The following is a 13,555-nucleotide window of genomic DNA, read 5'->3' on the forward strand; positions in this document are numbered from 1 at the left end:
TCATTAGCAGCCTTCCATTGCAGCCTTCCCAGTCATTTGCAGCCTTGTCAGTTTCTTTAGCAGGCTTTCCGTTTCAAAATGCCGCTGCCGAGATACAGAGCGGATGTCCTGTGTATCTCGGCGGCGCTTGGTAGCTCTCGGACGAAACAGCCGAAAATAGCCAAGAGAGGCCGTAAAAAGCTGAAGGCTGCCGAGACCGGCAGAAAAGGCAGAAGAGCTTGCAATCGGCGGGTGATCAGCGTATAACATGCACCCACGATTTCCCCCTGATTTTAAGGGGAAAAAGGTGCGTGTTATACGCCGATAAATACGGTATGTGCAAATCCATTGGCTGAGCCGTGTTTATCGGCGTATAACACGCACCCCAAGTTTAGGAGGGAATTTAAAAGAAAAAAACTTTTAGGAGGGAAGTTTAAGGAAAAAAAACTTACATTTAAATGTCCATCAATGCAGCCTTGTCAGTGTCATTTGCAGCCTTGCATTGCAGCCTTGTCAGGCATTTGCAGCCTTGTCAGTGTGTTTGCCATTTAAAAATGGCGCCGCTGAGATAGAGAGCGGATGTCCTGTGTAGCTCGGTGGCGCTCGGTAGTTCTCGGCCGTTTTCGGCTATTTTCAGCCACACTCGCCGAGTGTGGCCGAAAGCTGCCGAGAACGGCCGAAAATAGCCGAGAACGTCCAAAGCTAGCCGGGAACGGTCGAGTGTGGCCGAAAATACCCGGAAGCCATAGAGAACGGCAGAAAGGGTTAGAAACAGCGGGGGATTGGCGTATAACATGCACCCCCGATTTCCCCCTGATTTTAGGGGGGAAAAAGTGCGTGTTATATGCCGATAAATACGGTACATTCATTTTAATAAACGTTTATACTACTGTGCCTTGTACACACGGTCGGACATTCCAACCAGAAAATCCGTCAGATTTTTTCCGACAGATGTTGTCCGAAATTGGTGTTGCATAGACACTGTCAGACAAAGTTGTCGGAAAATCCGGTCGTTTGGAACGTGGTGACTTTCATTGCGTACAATGGGACTACATAGAGCCTAGTAGCCAATAGCTTTGGTCTCGTAATGTAATCTGAGCATGCGTGTCACTTTATCCATCGGAATTCTCTACAATCAGAAAAAGCCCGATCATATTTTTTTGTCGGAAAATTTTAGATCCTGCGCTCAAATTTTTTCCATCGGAATTTCCGACAGAAAAAGTCTGACAGAGCCCCCACACGATGGGAATTCCCGACAATATAATCCGATCAAACCTTTTCCGTCTGAATTTTACGACCGCGTGTACAGGGCATTTCTCGTTACTCTGTGACCCCCTCATTTAAAATCCCAGGGCGACTCACCTTTCTTTGTATATTTTAAATGCATTGCCAATTTCATTTTTGGACGTAGGCCTAAATGGAAATGAAGTGTGAATAAAAAGGAGACATACACTTACTTCAGAATCGGACTGCAATGACAACGCAGAGTAGTGCAGCAGCTGTGCCAGACCGGCGTTATTTTTTGGCGTTGTTCCACCGCTGTCCTTCTGCACTCGTTCCCGCAGGTGACTCAGGAAGGCCGAGCACTCCCGAGGTGGCTGCCAGCGTGGGTTAGTTATGGCAAAATGCATGAGAGATAGTTCTGTCTTCCCGTCTTCCGCCTGCTGGTACACCGAGGCCTCAGTTTTCCCGGCAGACATCCACTGTAACCGGAGGAAAGACACACACTGTTTACTGGCACATCCCCACACCTTCACTATGACACCGGAGAGGACATTGCCCACATTTCCTCCCAACTTACAGTTTCACTTTATGGAGGTGATCATTACCATTAAAACCTCACCAAAGTTGCAAAAGTGATTCTGAAGGCTGAAGGTTTGTGAGCCCTAAACCTGATATCGATCCAGCGCTGTGAACGAGAGCAGCGGCTCTCTCCCTCCTCATAGGCTCACAGAGAGCAGCGGGAGCCAATGGCTCCTGTCATCAAAGCCAATGAGAAGGTGGCTTGGGAGTAAGCGCCCACATGAGTGCCCCCATAGCAAGCGGCTTGTCATGATGGGCACTCAGTACTCAGTAAGGGGGGGACCATGATTGCTGATACGGGACCCAAGAAGAAGAGGATTGGGGCTCCTCTGTGTAAAACTATTGTCCAGAGCAGGTAAGTATACCATGTTAGTTCTTAAAAAAAAATAAAAAAAAATATAGGTTTACAATCACTTTGATCTTCTTGTTAAATAGATCTTTGACACCAGTTCACAAAGGGTATACTGCAACTGGAGCCAAGCAACAAAAGGAATAAGGGGCAGGGAGGACCTTAGTAGTGGGGTAGGATAATTGGAAAAAAGAATCCTACCACTTGCCGACTGGCACACACACACACAGCTGTACGTCGGCAGAATGGCACAGGCAGGCAAATGAGCATACAGGTTTGTCCCTTTAAATTTGCCGCCTTGCTGGCACGTGCACACCCGCCGCACGCCATGGGAGCGCTCCTGCGGGTCACGGGAACTCGATGTTCGCCGGCGGCCCGCAATTGTGGTGTGAAAAGGTAGAACAGGGCAATCCCTATGTAAACAAGGCATTTCCCTGTTCTGCCTTGTGTCATGACAGATCTACTGCTCCCGGTCACCGGGAGCAGTGATCGCTGTCATGTCAGTGGTAGCCCACCCCCCCCCCCAGTTAGAATCACTCCCTAGGACACACTTAACCCCTTGATCGCCCCCTAGTGTTTAACCCATTTCTTGCCAGTGTCATTTACACAGTAATCAGTGCATTTTTATTGCACTGATCACTGTATAAATGACAATGGTTCCAAAATAGTGTCAAAAGTGTCCGCCATACTGTCGCAGTCACGATAAAAATCTCAGATCGCCACCAGTACTAATAATAAAAAAAAAAAAAATTATAATAAAAATGCAATAAAATTATCCCCTGTTTTTTAGACACTATAACTTTTGTGCAAACCAAATATATATATTATATATATATATATTCTTGGGGGATATTTATTATAGCAAAAAGTAAAAAATATTGTTTTTTTTTTAAATTTTCGCAATATTTTTTGTTTAGAATAAATAATAATAAAAAAATAAATAAAAAACGCAAAGATGATCAAATACCACCAAAAGAAAGCTCTCTTTGTGGGAAAAAAATTCCGTAAATTTTGTTTGGGTAGAACGTCGCATGACCGCGCAATTGTCAGGTAAAAATCGACGCTGCGCTGAATCACAAAAAATGCTCTGGTTAAACCTATAACAAACGGGGGGATATGCTCACATTATATAAATATATACATGACCATTAAAAATATTTAGCAGACCACAAAGTTTATAAGTGGACCTCTTGTAATTGAAATAGATTGAATCTCTATCTCTAAAGACTGCTTCAAACAGTGCTGGACACTTCCATAAAATTTTTAATTAAATCTATAAAATGACATAGTGGACAGCTCACCCAAATAATTTTTTTTTTTTTTACAACCAAACTACATGAAAGGTCCAAAAGGGAGATCTCAAAAATCTTATTTTTATTTTTTTCTGAATAGGCTTTAATAGGGTTAAAAAGCCGGGTTCACAGTGCTGCGACGTGGGACACCGCACAGGAATCGCAGCGCACTCCTGTGCGAATTACATGCGGTGTCTCCGGGGTGCGATTTGAGCCATGGATTTGCATGGCTCAAGACGCACCAAACTCGTGCAGGATCTTTTTTTTTTTTTTTTGTAAAAAACTGAATCGGATTTTATGGGTGTTCATTCCCATACGATCTGATTCTGAAAACCACACTGCGTTTTGGAAACCGATTTTGGGGTGTTAACATAGACTCCGCAATCGGTTTGCATGTACAGGTTGTGACTTTGATGTGATGCAGTTTTGAAGCACATTCGCACCGCATATATTGTGAATCGAGCCTTAATGATAGAGGAATTCGCTTCTCCGTCTGTGCATACCATGTATTCTTCTCAGACAGGGGTCTTAAAACTGTGGCCAGGGGACCGGATGTAACCCTTTGAATGCCTTTTTCGGGCCCTTGATCTCCCACTAATGCAAGACACTATTCCTACCATTGACATCAACAATGGGGCGCTATCACGCCCAGTGACATCAACAATGGGGTGCTATCACTCCCAGTGATATCAACAATGGGGCGCTAGCACTCCCAGTGACACCAACAATGGGGCGCTAGCACTCCCAGTGACACCAACAATGGGGCGCTAGCACTCCCAGTGACACCAACAATGGGGCGCTAGCACTCCCAGTGACAACAACAATGGGGCGCTAGCACTCCCAGTGACACCAACAATGGGGCACTATTCCTCCCAGTGACACCAACAATGGGGCACTATTCCTCCCAGTGACACCAACAATGGGGCACTATTCCTCCCAGTGACACCAACAATGGGGCACTATTCCTCCCAGTGACACCAACAATGGGGCACTATTCCTCCCAGTGACACCAACAATGAGGCACTACTGCCCCCCCACTGACACCAACAATGGGGCACTATCCTCCCCCACTGACACCAACAATGGGGCACCAGTCCTCCCCCTAATGCCAACGATGCATGGTTTACTCCCACTGTTAACATGACAATTTCTGCTCCCAATGGCCAGTTCACCCCTCCTAAAGTCTGAAGGACAGTAAACCGGCCCTTTGTTTGGAAAGTTTGGAGACCCCTGTTCTAGGAGAGGAGTTCAAGGGACTCCCATCTAAAACCTATGTCATTTCAGGACTGCATACTTACGGCAGGATTGCCATGCTGGCGGACATCCATTTGTGCAAATGAACAGGTGTCCCCGACGCCCACCACCTCAACTGTGAAATTCCTGAAGAAGTCAATGATCTCTAATGACTTGGGGCGCAGTTTGAATATCAGAACAAGGGGAGTGAGCAGCGGACTGAGCAGTTCCTCCAGAATGAAGACCTGAAAATTAGAACAATAAAGTCAATCGGAGACCCGCCAATACTGTGCAGTAAATTGCTGTGTTGAAGTGAACCTGCAGCTTTGCACATGCAGAGTTCACTTCAATCCTCCCATACTTCCACTTACCTGCTGCTCTGTTGCTGCCATGAGCAGGAGAAGCCACCTTGTGTAAACTAAAAGGCATTCAAGTCAATGCTAACACAGATCTATGGACTCTTCCCATGGGACAGGGCTGCTGTTTTGTCTCGAGCGGTCACATGGACCGAGTCACATGTTTCTAAATTCCTAGCAGCACTGGATATTTTCCTCAATTCTGGTAGAATGGAGGGGAAAGTTAGGCCTCATGTACACTGCTGATGGTAAACGGACGTTTAGGAACAGTTGGGCAACTGCCCCTGAACTCTCCTCCATGTTATCTTATCAGTACATGTACACAGGGTCGTTTATAGTTGTTTCTAGGCAGTTGAGTTTAGAGCAGGGATCCTCAAACTACGGCCCTCCAGCGGCTACCTGCGTTTTCGTCTAGAAGCATTTTTAAAAAGGAAACATTTTATTTATTACTTTTGAGCCTGAAAAATGCTAAAAACACACCAAAAACTCAATCATCACTGCCTGCAAGCCTGATATACCATGTGATATTCCCCTCATCAGCCAAGTATGCTGTACAGTACACGACGTGCATTACTTGACGCTGAAGTTGAATCACCAACAGACGTTCCTCTGGTGGCATGTTTTTCCTCACGTTGGTGTCCATGCAAACTAGACGGGGGGGTCCACTCTTTTCCAAGAGAACGTCAAAGGTGGCAATTGACATGAATTGTGATTGGCCGGAGCCGCAATGAGGTCCCTCCCACGCATGTGTGCGGGAGCCACCGGTAACTGCACAGTCTAACTGAAGCAACGGTACGTACGTGCCATTGCTTCAGCTTGCTTCAGTGCGCATGTTCCGAGGACGTTGGCACATTCAAATACAGGGGATATCTACTAAACCGTGCAGGTATAGGAGATATCCAGTGTAGCTACAGGTAAGCCTAATTATAGGCTTACCTGTAGCAAAAAGTGGTTGTAAAGTGTTTACAACCACTTTAAGGCCCCTTTCACACTGGGGCGGTTTTCAGGCGCTGTGTAGCGCCTGAAAAAAAAAACGGCCCCTTTCACTCCAGTGTGAAAGCCGGAGGGCTTTCACACTGGAGCGGTGCGCTGGCAGGATGGTGAAAAAAGTCCTGCTAGCCGCATCTTTGGAGGGGTGAAGGAGCGGTGTATTCACCACTCCTACCCATTGAAATCAATGGGGCAGCGCGGCTATACCAGCGGCGCTTTGCGGGAGGTTTTAACCTTTTTTCAGCCGCTAGCGGAGGTTAAAACAGCCCCGCTAGCGGCCGCATACCGGTGCTAAAACGCCCGTAAAGTGTTGCTAAAAATAGCGGCGCTTTTCCGCCGACGCCGCTCCTGCCCCAGTGTGAAAGGGGCCTAACAAACCAACCAAAAAAATAACAGCTAGCTACAAGCACACTGCTTTCTCAGCTGCTACTCACACTGTTCTCTCACAGAATGGCTGAAAAAGTTAATAAATACTTGTTTTTCGCGCTTTATAATCATTTGGAAGGGTCTACTGAGGTTATCTTTAGTAAACGCTCCTGAACGCAAACGCCGCTAGTAAACGTCGCTAAAACACACGTTTTTAAACCTGGTATTATTAGCTGTGATGTTCCGGCGTTCAGGAGAGGTTGAGATTTGTCCTGTGTACATGAAGCCTTATGCCCTGTACACACGGTCCGACTTTCCGACAGAAAAATGTGTGATTGGATCGTGTGGTCGCAAAATCCGATCGTGTGTGGGCTCCATCTGACTATTTCCGTTGGCGTTTACGGCACACAAAGTTTGAGAGCCGGATATAAAATTTTCCGACAACAAAATCCGATCGTTTAAATTTCCGATGGTGTGTAGACAACTCCGACGCACAAAGTGCCACGCAGGCTCAGAATAAATTACAAGATGAAAGCTATTGGCTACTGGCCCGTTTATAGTCCCGTCGTACGTGTTCTACGTCACCGCGCTCAGAACGATCCGATTTTCCGTCAACTTTGAGCGACCGTGTGTATGCAAGACAAGTTTGGGCCAAAATCCTTTTGTTGTCGCAAAGTCCGACCGTGTGTACAGGGCATTAGGTATCTACTGCTGGTGAGGGGAACAATAATGCAAACCTGTTGCTTTTCCCTGCATAGGCAAAGCACTGGTTTACATTAAATTTGAAAAGCAATTTCATTTACATTTAATTTGAGATGAGAAAATATTTACTACAATCCCTTACAGTACAGCCACACCTCTCAGAGTTTTTAGCTTTCAACTCTTGAAATGTTGAAAGCGGCTTAGTGAAACGCCATACATCTGCCATAGAATAAAAAGAACAAAACAAAAAATAAAGAGGCAGGTATCAATGCTACAGCTTTACTACTGAGCTTTACATTTTAAGTGTTCCTGTATCTGCATGCTTGTTGCAGTTAAACTGGGAGTAAACCCACTGACATTTCCAGACCTGTAAGGGAAAAGGCATAATGAGCTAGTATGCACCGCATACTAGCTCATTATGAAATACTTACCTTAGACCGAGGCCCGGACATCTCACCCCATCCACGCTGAGGGAGCTGACATGTTCCCTGGGCGTGTCTTCCGGGTACCGCGGCTCCGGCCACTCACAGCGTATGCACGCGGGAGATTTCTTTCCGGCAGGGTCAGGCATCTGCCGGGCTTTCAGCCGAGAAACCTCTGTGCGCAGTCAGCGGCTCATTGCGAGGGGAATATCTCCTAAACCATACAGGTTTAGGAGATTTTTTTTTTTTACCAAAATATATACAATCGCTTTAATAATCAGGTTATCCTGCTGGATTAGAAACTTCTAATATAGAGAAGAAGGCTCCGTTCTCACTAGTTTTACTGTAAAGTCGCGTAATTTTGAGTGCGACTTTCATGCAACTTTACACTTTTTGGCATTCAAGTCACAAGAAAGTAGTTGCTTTCCAGGTCGCTGTGACTTTAAAAAGGAGCTCCAGTCACCATAATCATTTTACCGAGATATCCATCTTTTCAGGAGCCGGTCATATTTACGATAATGGTGGTCTCTGCGAGATCACCGTTATCGGCGGTGGGAGAGGGGCCCTCCACCGCTTCCTGGAGCCGTCGGCAGCGGCGGAGGCGAACGGGTCCTCTCTGTGCCTGGGTATAGAGACGAGTGAGGGGGAAGATGGCCCCCACCCGTCTCCATACCATAGCAGGGCGGAAGCGACATCAAATCATCACTTCCGCCCATAGCTCTTAAAAGGCACATTTTTTCAAAGTCGATTTTTATTCCAAATATGAGATCTGAGGACCTTTTGACCCCAGATCTCATAATTAAAAAAGACCCGCCATGCTTTTTTCTATTACAAGGGATATATACATTCTTGTAATAGGAATAAAAGTGACCCAAATTATTTTTTTTTTTTAAAACAGTGAAAAAAAATGAATATAATTTAGTAAAATAAAAAAGAAAAAAAAATTATTTTAAAGCTCCCCGTCCCGACGAGCTCGCATGCAGAAGCAAACGCAAAAAGGTATCCTTCCGATAGAGTGAGAGCAATAATTCTAACCCTAGACCTCCTCTGTAACTCAAAACATGCAACCTGTAGAATTTTTTTAAACGTGTGGAGATTTTTAAGGGTAAAAGATTGTCGCCATTCCACAAGCGGGCGCAATTTTAAAGCGTGACATGTTGGGTATCAATTTAGTCAGCGTAACATTATCTTTTTACAATATAAAAAAAAAAAATTGGGCTAACTTTATTGACGACTTATTTATTTTTTATTAAAAAAAAGTGTATTTTTTCCAAAAAAAAGTGGGCTTGTAAGACCGTTGCGCAAATACGTTGTGACAGAAAGTATTGCAAACAACCGCCATTTTATTCTCTAGGGTGTTAAAAAAAAATGTTATAATGTATGGGGGTTCTAAGTAATTTTCTAGCAAAAAAAAATGTTTTTAACCTGTAAAAAACAAATCTCAGAAAGAGGCTCGGTCCTTAAGTGGTTAATCTGCAACCGCTAAAGAGTTCGGTGCAGGAGGTCAGGAGAACACTCACCGCCTTGTACTGGAAAAGCTGTGCAAACTCGCAGCGGGTCTCGGCCCGGTGAGCGCTGCGCTGCCAGTGGTCGGGCATGTAGTGGATATGAGCCAGGATCACCTTTAGGAGCTGCTCTGGACAGAAGACCATGTGCTCTTCTGGGATAAATGACCTGAAAGAAAAATGCTATCCTGAGTTACCACGTCAAATACTAACCTCCAGCTTTGTTTTCAGAGGACAGACGCACCCCTCCCCCCCCTTCCTTTTAGATTAAATATAGGTTTGAAGACAAACTGAATCTTTTATTTGTATTATTGGAATGCAGTCAGGCTGCAGAACAGTAAAGGACATGTCATTTTTTTTTGCTGTAGATGTCAGTGTTTATTTGCCTTTGTTTAACCACTTACAGACCGGACCATTTTGCTGGTCAAAGACTAGACAACTTTTTGCGATTCGGCACTGCGTCGCTTTAACTGACAATTGCGCGGTCGTGCGACGTGGCTCCCAAACAAAATTGATGTCCTTTTTTTCCCACAAATAGAGTTTTCTTTTGGTGGTATTTGATCGCCCCTGCGGTTTTTATTTTTTGCGCTATAAACAAAAATAGAGCGACAATTTTGAAAAAAAACGCATTATTTTTTACTTTTTGTTATAATAAATATCCCGCAAAAATATATAACAAAACATTTTTTTCCTCAGTTTAGGCCGATACATATTCTTCTACATATTTTTGGTAAAAAAAAAAAATCACAGTAAGCGATTGATTGGTTTGCGCAAAAGTTATAGCGTTTACAAAATAGGGGATAGTTTTATGGCATTTTTATTAATAATTAAATTTTTTACTAGTAATGGCGGCGATCTGCGATTTTTATTGTGACTGCGACATTATGGCGGACACATCGGACATTTTTGACACATTTTTGGGACCATTGTCATTTATACAGCAATCAGTGCTATATAAATGCAGTGATTCCTGTGTACATGACACTGGCAGTGAAGGGGTTAACCAGTGGGTGGCAGTGTAGGGGTTAAGTGTTCCTAGGGGTGTGTTACTAACTGTTGGGGGGCTGGGCTTTGATTTAGTGAACACTGATCTCTGCTCCAATCACATGGAGCAGAGATCAGCATCACTAGTTGCTAGGCAGAATGGGGAAATGCTGTTTACAACGGCATGTCTCCATTCAGCCGCCCCGTGAGACGATCGCGGGTATGCCCGCAGCGATTTAGTCCGCTGGACCCGCGACCGGACTCACGGGGGTCCCGACCAGCACGGGAGCGCACCCCGCCGGTGGCGCGCACCCGATGGCAGGGCGGCAAATTTAAAGGGATGTACGGGTACGCCCATTTGCCTGCCCGTGCCATTCTGCTGATGTACATCGGCGTGCGCTGGTCGGGAACTGGTTAAACACTTCCAGCTTCATATGACGTCTTTGACCCTGCATTCACACCTATGCCTTTTTTAGTGCGTTTTGCAGTTTGCAGAAACACACTACAGTTCATTTAATATGGTTTCCTATGGTACTAGTTTACATCTATGCGTTTTGCGGCCAGTGCATTTTTGGAAAGGGTCGGGGAATTTTTTCCCGCCATTTGCGGCTAATAGATTTCAATGGATCTGCACCACAAACGCAAGTGGTGCATTTTTGAGGTGATTTTTGATGTGTTTTGCGAGTTCTTATTTTACCACTGTATATAAGCTGGTTGCCATCCATGGCCATCCGATGACATCACCCGGAGAGCCCGCCCCTTGTGACAACAGATGATGTCATTGGATGGCTACGCCCCATTGCTATATAAGAGTCAGCATGTTGAGGGCATGCGGCCTGGTATGGTTCAGGAGGCGGGGGGGGGGGCCTTGCTTGTCCTCTCCCTTTCCTGACCTGCCGAGCAGCACGCATAATCCATACTAGACCTGAAGGGACTGGTATGGACCTGGGGGGGGGGGGGGGACCCCAAGCTTTTTGCTAATTTTTTTGCCAGCAATTTTTTTTTCTTTTACATTCAGCTTTCAGCAGGGACCATACTAGAATGCCTTCGCCGGGCAGAGATGTCGTCATGGCAGGATGGAAGCAAGGCACAGCTAAACATTTCAGAGCATGTGCACTCCATCAAGCCATGCTCCAAAATGCGTAGCCATGCCCTGCTTTCCTCCTATTGTGACGCCATCTCTGCCCAGTGAGCCCAGTGCGTTCCAACGTGGTTCTGTATGTGATGACGTCAATTTTCAGCGACAGAGCCGAGCACATTGTGAGTGGAGTCTGCTCAGAGAGATGGGCACAGGACCGGGATGCCAGCGTTTAATTGTGAAGAGTGACTTTTTTTTAGCTTGTGAATGTGTTGCCAATTGTGACTTTCGCTAATAAACTTGACCTAATAATACACTTAGAAGGTGCTCTCCCTTCCCCCATTTTTTTTTTTTCTTCTTATGTTTACAGAGATTCATTCTACTCTTGGGTTAGCAGCTAGAAGTAGTTAGTCACGTTTAACTGAACTTGTTCTGCAATGTTGGAGACATTTTGCAACTTGCCCAAGCCACTTCTTCAATTCAGTTCCTCAGTCAGGCAAGCAAGGCAAATATCATCATCATACAAAGCAAGTCCAGCTGAATGAAAGCAATTACTAATGGATATACCATCATCAGGATAAATGAAAAGTTTCGAAGAGACAATTCTTTACTGTTCAGGCAGACTGAATGCGTTACAGTGATAAAATGTCATCCGGGCTTTAAAATCACCCACTTCAAGCGGCTGTTGCTTTAGTTTTATGCTGGAATTTAGCAGCATACAGCTGTCATAGCCCTGGTACACACGGTCGGAGATTCCGACGGAATGTGTCCGATCGGACCCTTTGGCCGGATATTCCGACTGTGTGTGGTCTCTATCGGACTGTTTCCATCGGAGTATCCGACGGACCAAGTTTTCCAACTTGTTGGTAAAATTTTCCGACAAAATGCTCCGATCGGACATACTCCGATCATGTGTAGAGAATTCCGATCGGACAAAGTGCCACGCATGCTCAGATCAAATTCCTACATCAAAGCTATTGGCTACTAGCCTGAACGTAGTCCCGTCTTAACGAAATAACGTCATCACGTTCAGAACGATCGTATTTTCCGACAACTTTGTCCGACCGTGTGTATGCAACAGTTTCGGACAAAATCCGACGGATTTGGTTGTCAGAATGTCCGACCGTGTGTACAAGGGCATACAGTTGGGATTAAAGGAAACAGCAGAGGGCGCCAATAAGTGCAGTAGATTGTAAAAAACTTGAAAAGTGGGTTTTAAAATAGAGCAGTTGCGCTCTGAAACATGTAGCCAGGCTCACCACGAAACCTGTCCATGCACTCCAGAATTTACAATTTTGTTTCTGATGTCCTACACAGCTCCCGACAGCTGAAGACGCACTGCAACTCAACAACTTACATGCACTGGGTGGGAGGATATGCGCTTATCCTTTTGCACCTTGTGAGCTGCCACACTGTCCCATGAGGCTGCTGGACCCCTGACCCTCTGTCTGGACAGTGCCGATTGGCCCTCTGCTGATCACATACACCCTTCCAAGAAAAAAAAAAAAACGCTCTAGCAATACAACAAAATGAGCATGTGCAAAGTGACTCCTAAGACTCTGTTCTATCAGGAGATGGATTGGGGACAATGGAAAAAGAGGAGGACCAGAGAAGACAGGATCAAACAGCCTTTTTAGACAATGCGGAGGATTAACCCCTTAGGTTATGCTTTACTGCATATACAGACTGATTTTACTGTTGTGGGTTTAGTAACACTTTAAAAAGGAGTACAGCCAAAGCTCATTTGGCTGTATTGTTCCTGTGGATCACAGGAGTGCAGTTCGCTCTGCAATCCTGTGACCCATTTTCAGCAGACAGCGGGCCGACGCCACAAAGCCACTCCAGGCTCAGGCAAGTCTCAACAATGGAGTCGGGATGTGTCCACATGCCTGGACCGGTACCCGGATCTCCGCTGAGAGCCTGAGCCAGCCGCTCCCACCCCATCCACAGCCCAGCGCTCCAGTGGGGGCTGTGATGAGCGTAAAAGGGGGGGGGGGGGCAGAGCAGAAAGCTGTGAGAACCAAGCGATCGGCAGTGCTAGATCACTTGGTTCTCAGTGTTAGAGGCACTAGGGGTCTGATGCTGCATCCACCTTGGTAAGAATGATTATTTAAAAAAACAAAACAAACACATACATATCTTTAATTGTACCTACAGGTAAGCCTGCGAAACCCAAAGGGAACTCCGGGAAAGCTGTCGGCCATGGGAGAGGAGTGCGGGCGGCACTGCAGGGCATCATTCTAAGGTATTTCATAATGAACTAGTATGTAATGTCTTTTCCTATATACTGCAATTTTTTGGCGCCCTCGGTCTTCTTTATATATTGCAGAGATCCCATCAGTCTCACTGAGGAGCTGCCATGGATATTTTTAGACCTATAGACTTTTTTAGTATAATTTTAAACCCTAGAGCACATTCACATGCACGGTTATGTTGCAGCTCAGCTGTATCCCTACCTGCGCCATTCTCGAGAATTCCTTGTGTATACAGGTGTAT

The 13,555-nt window shown here is 45.6% G+C and overlaps 1 protein-coding gene across 3 annotated transcripts in view; it reads right to left on the reverse strand.

Annotated features, from left to right (window-relative positions):
• Positions 1-13,555, reverse strand: part of ATG9A (autophagy related 9A) — a 70,896-nt gene that overhangs the window by 16,011 nt on the left and 41,330 nt on the right. For all 3 annotated transcript variants that reach the window (XM_077447874.1, XM_077447873.1, XM_077447875.1), the window contains 3 exons: positions 9,013-9,166; positions 4,722-4,901; positions 1,437-1,682 (listed from right to left, as the gene is read on the reverse strand). In XM_077447874.1, coding sequence (XP_077304000.1) covers positions 1,437-1,682; positions 4,722-4,901; positions 9,013-9,166 — 580 coding nt within the window. The remainder of the gene's footprint in view (positions 1-1,436; positions 1,683-4,721; positions 4,902-9,012; positions 9,167-13,555) is intronic.

This window comes from Lithobates pipiens, unplaced genomic scaffold (genome assembly GCF_037356315.1).
Source record: "Lithobates pipiens isolate NorthernLeopardFrog02 unplaced genomic scaffold, aLitPip1_a1.2 Scaffold_22, whole genome shotgun sequence".
NCBI lineage: Eukaryota > Metazoa > Chordata > Amphibia > Anura > Ranidae > Lithobates > Lithobates pipiens.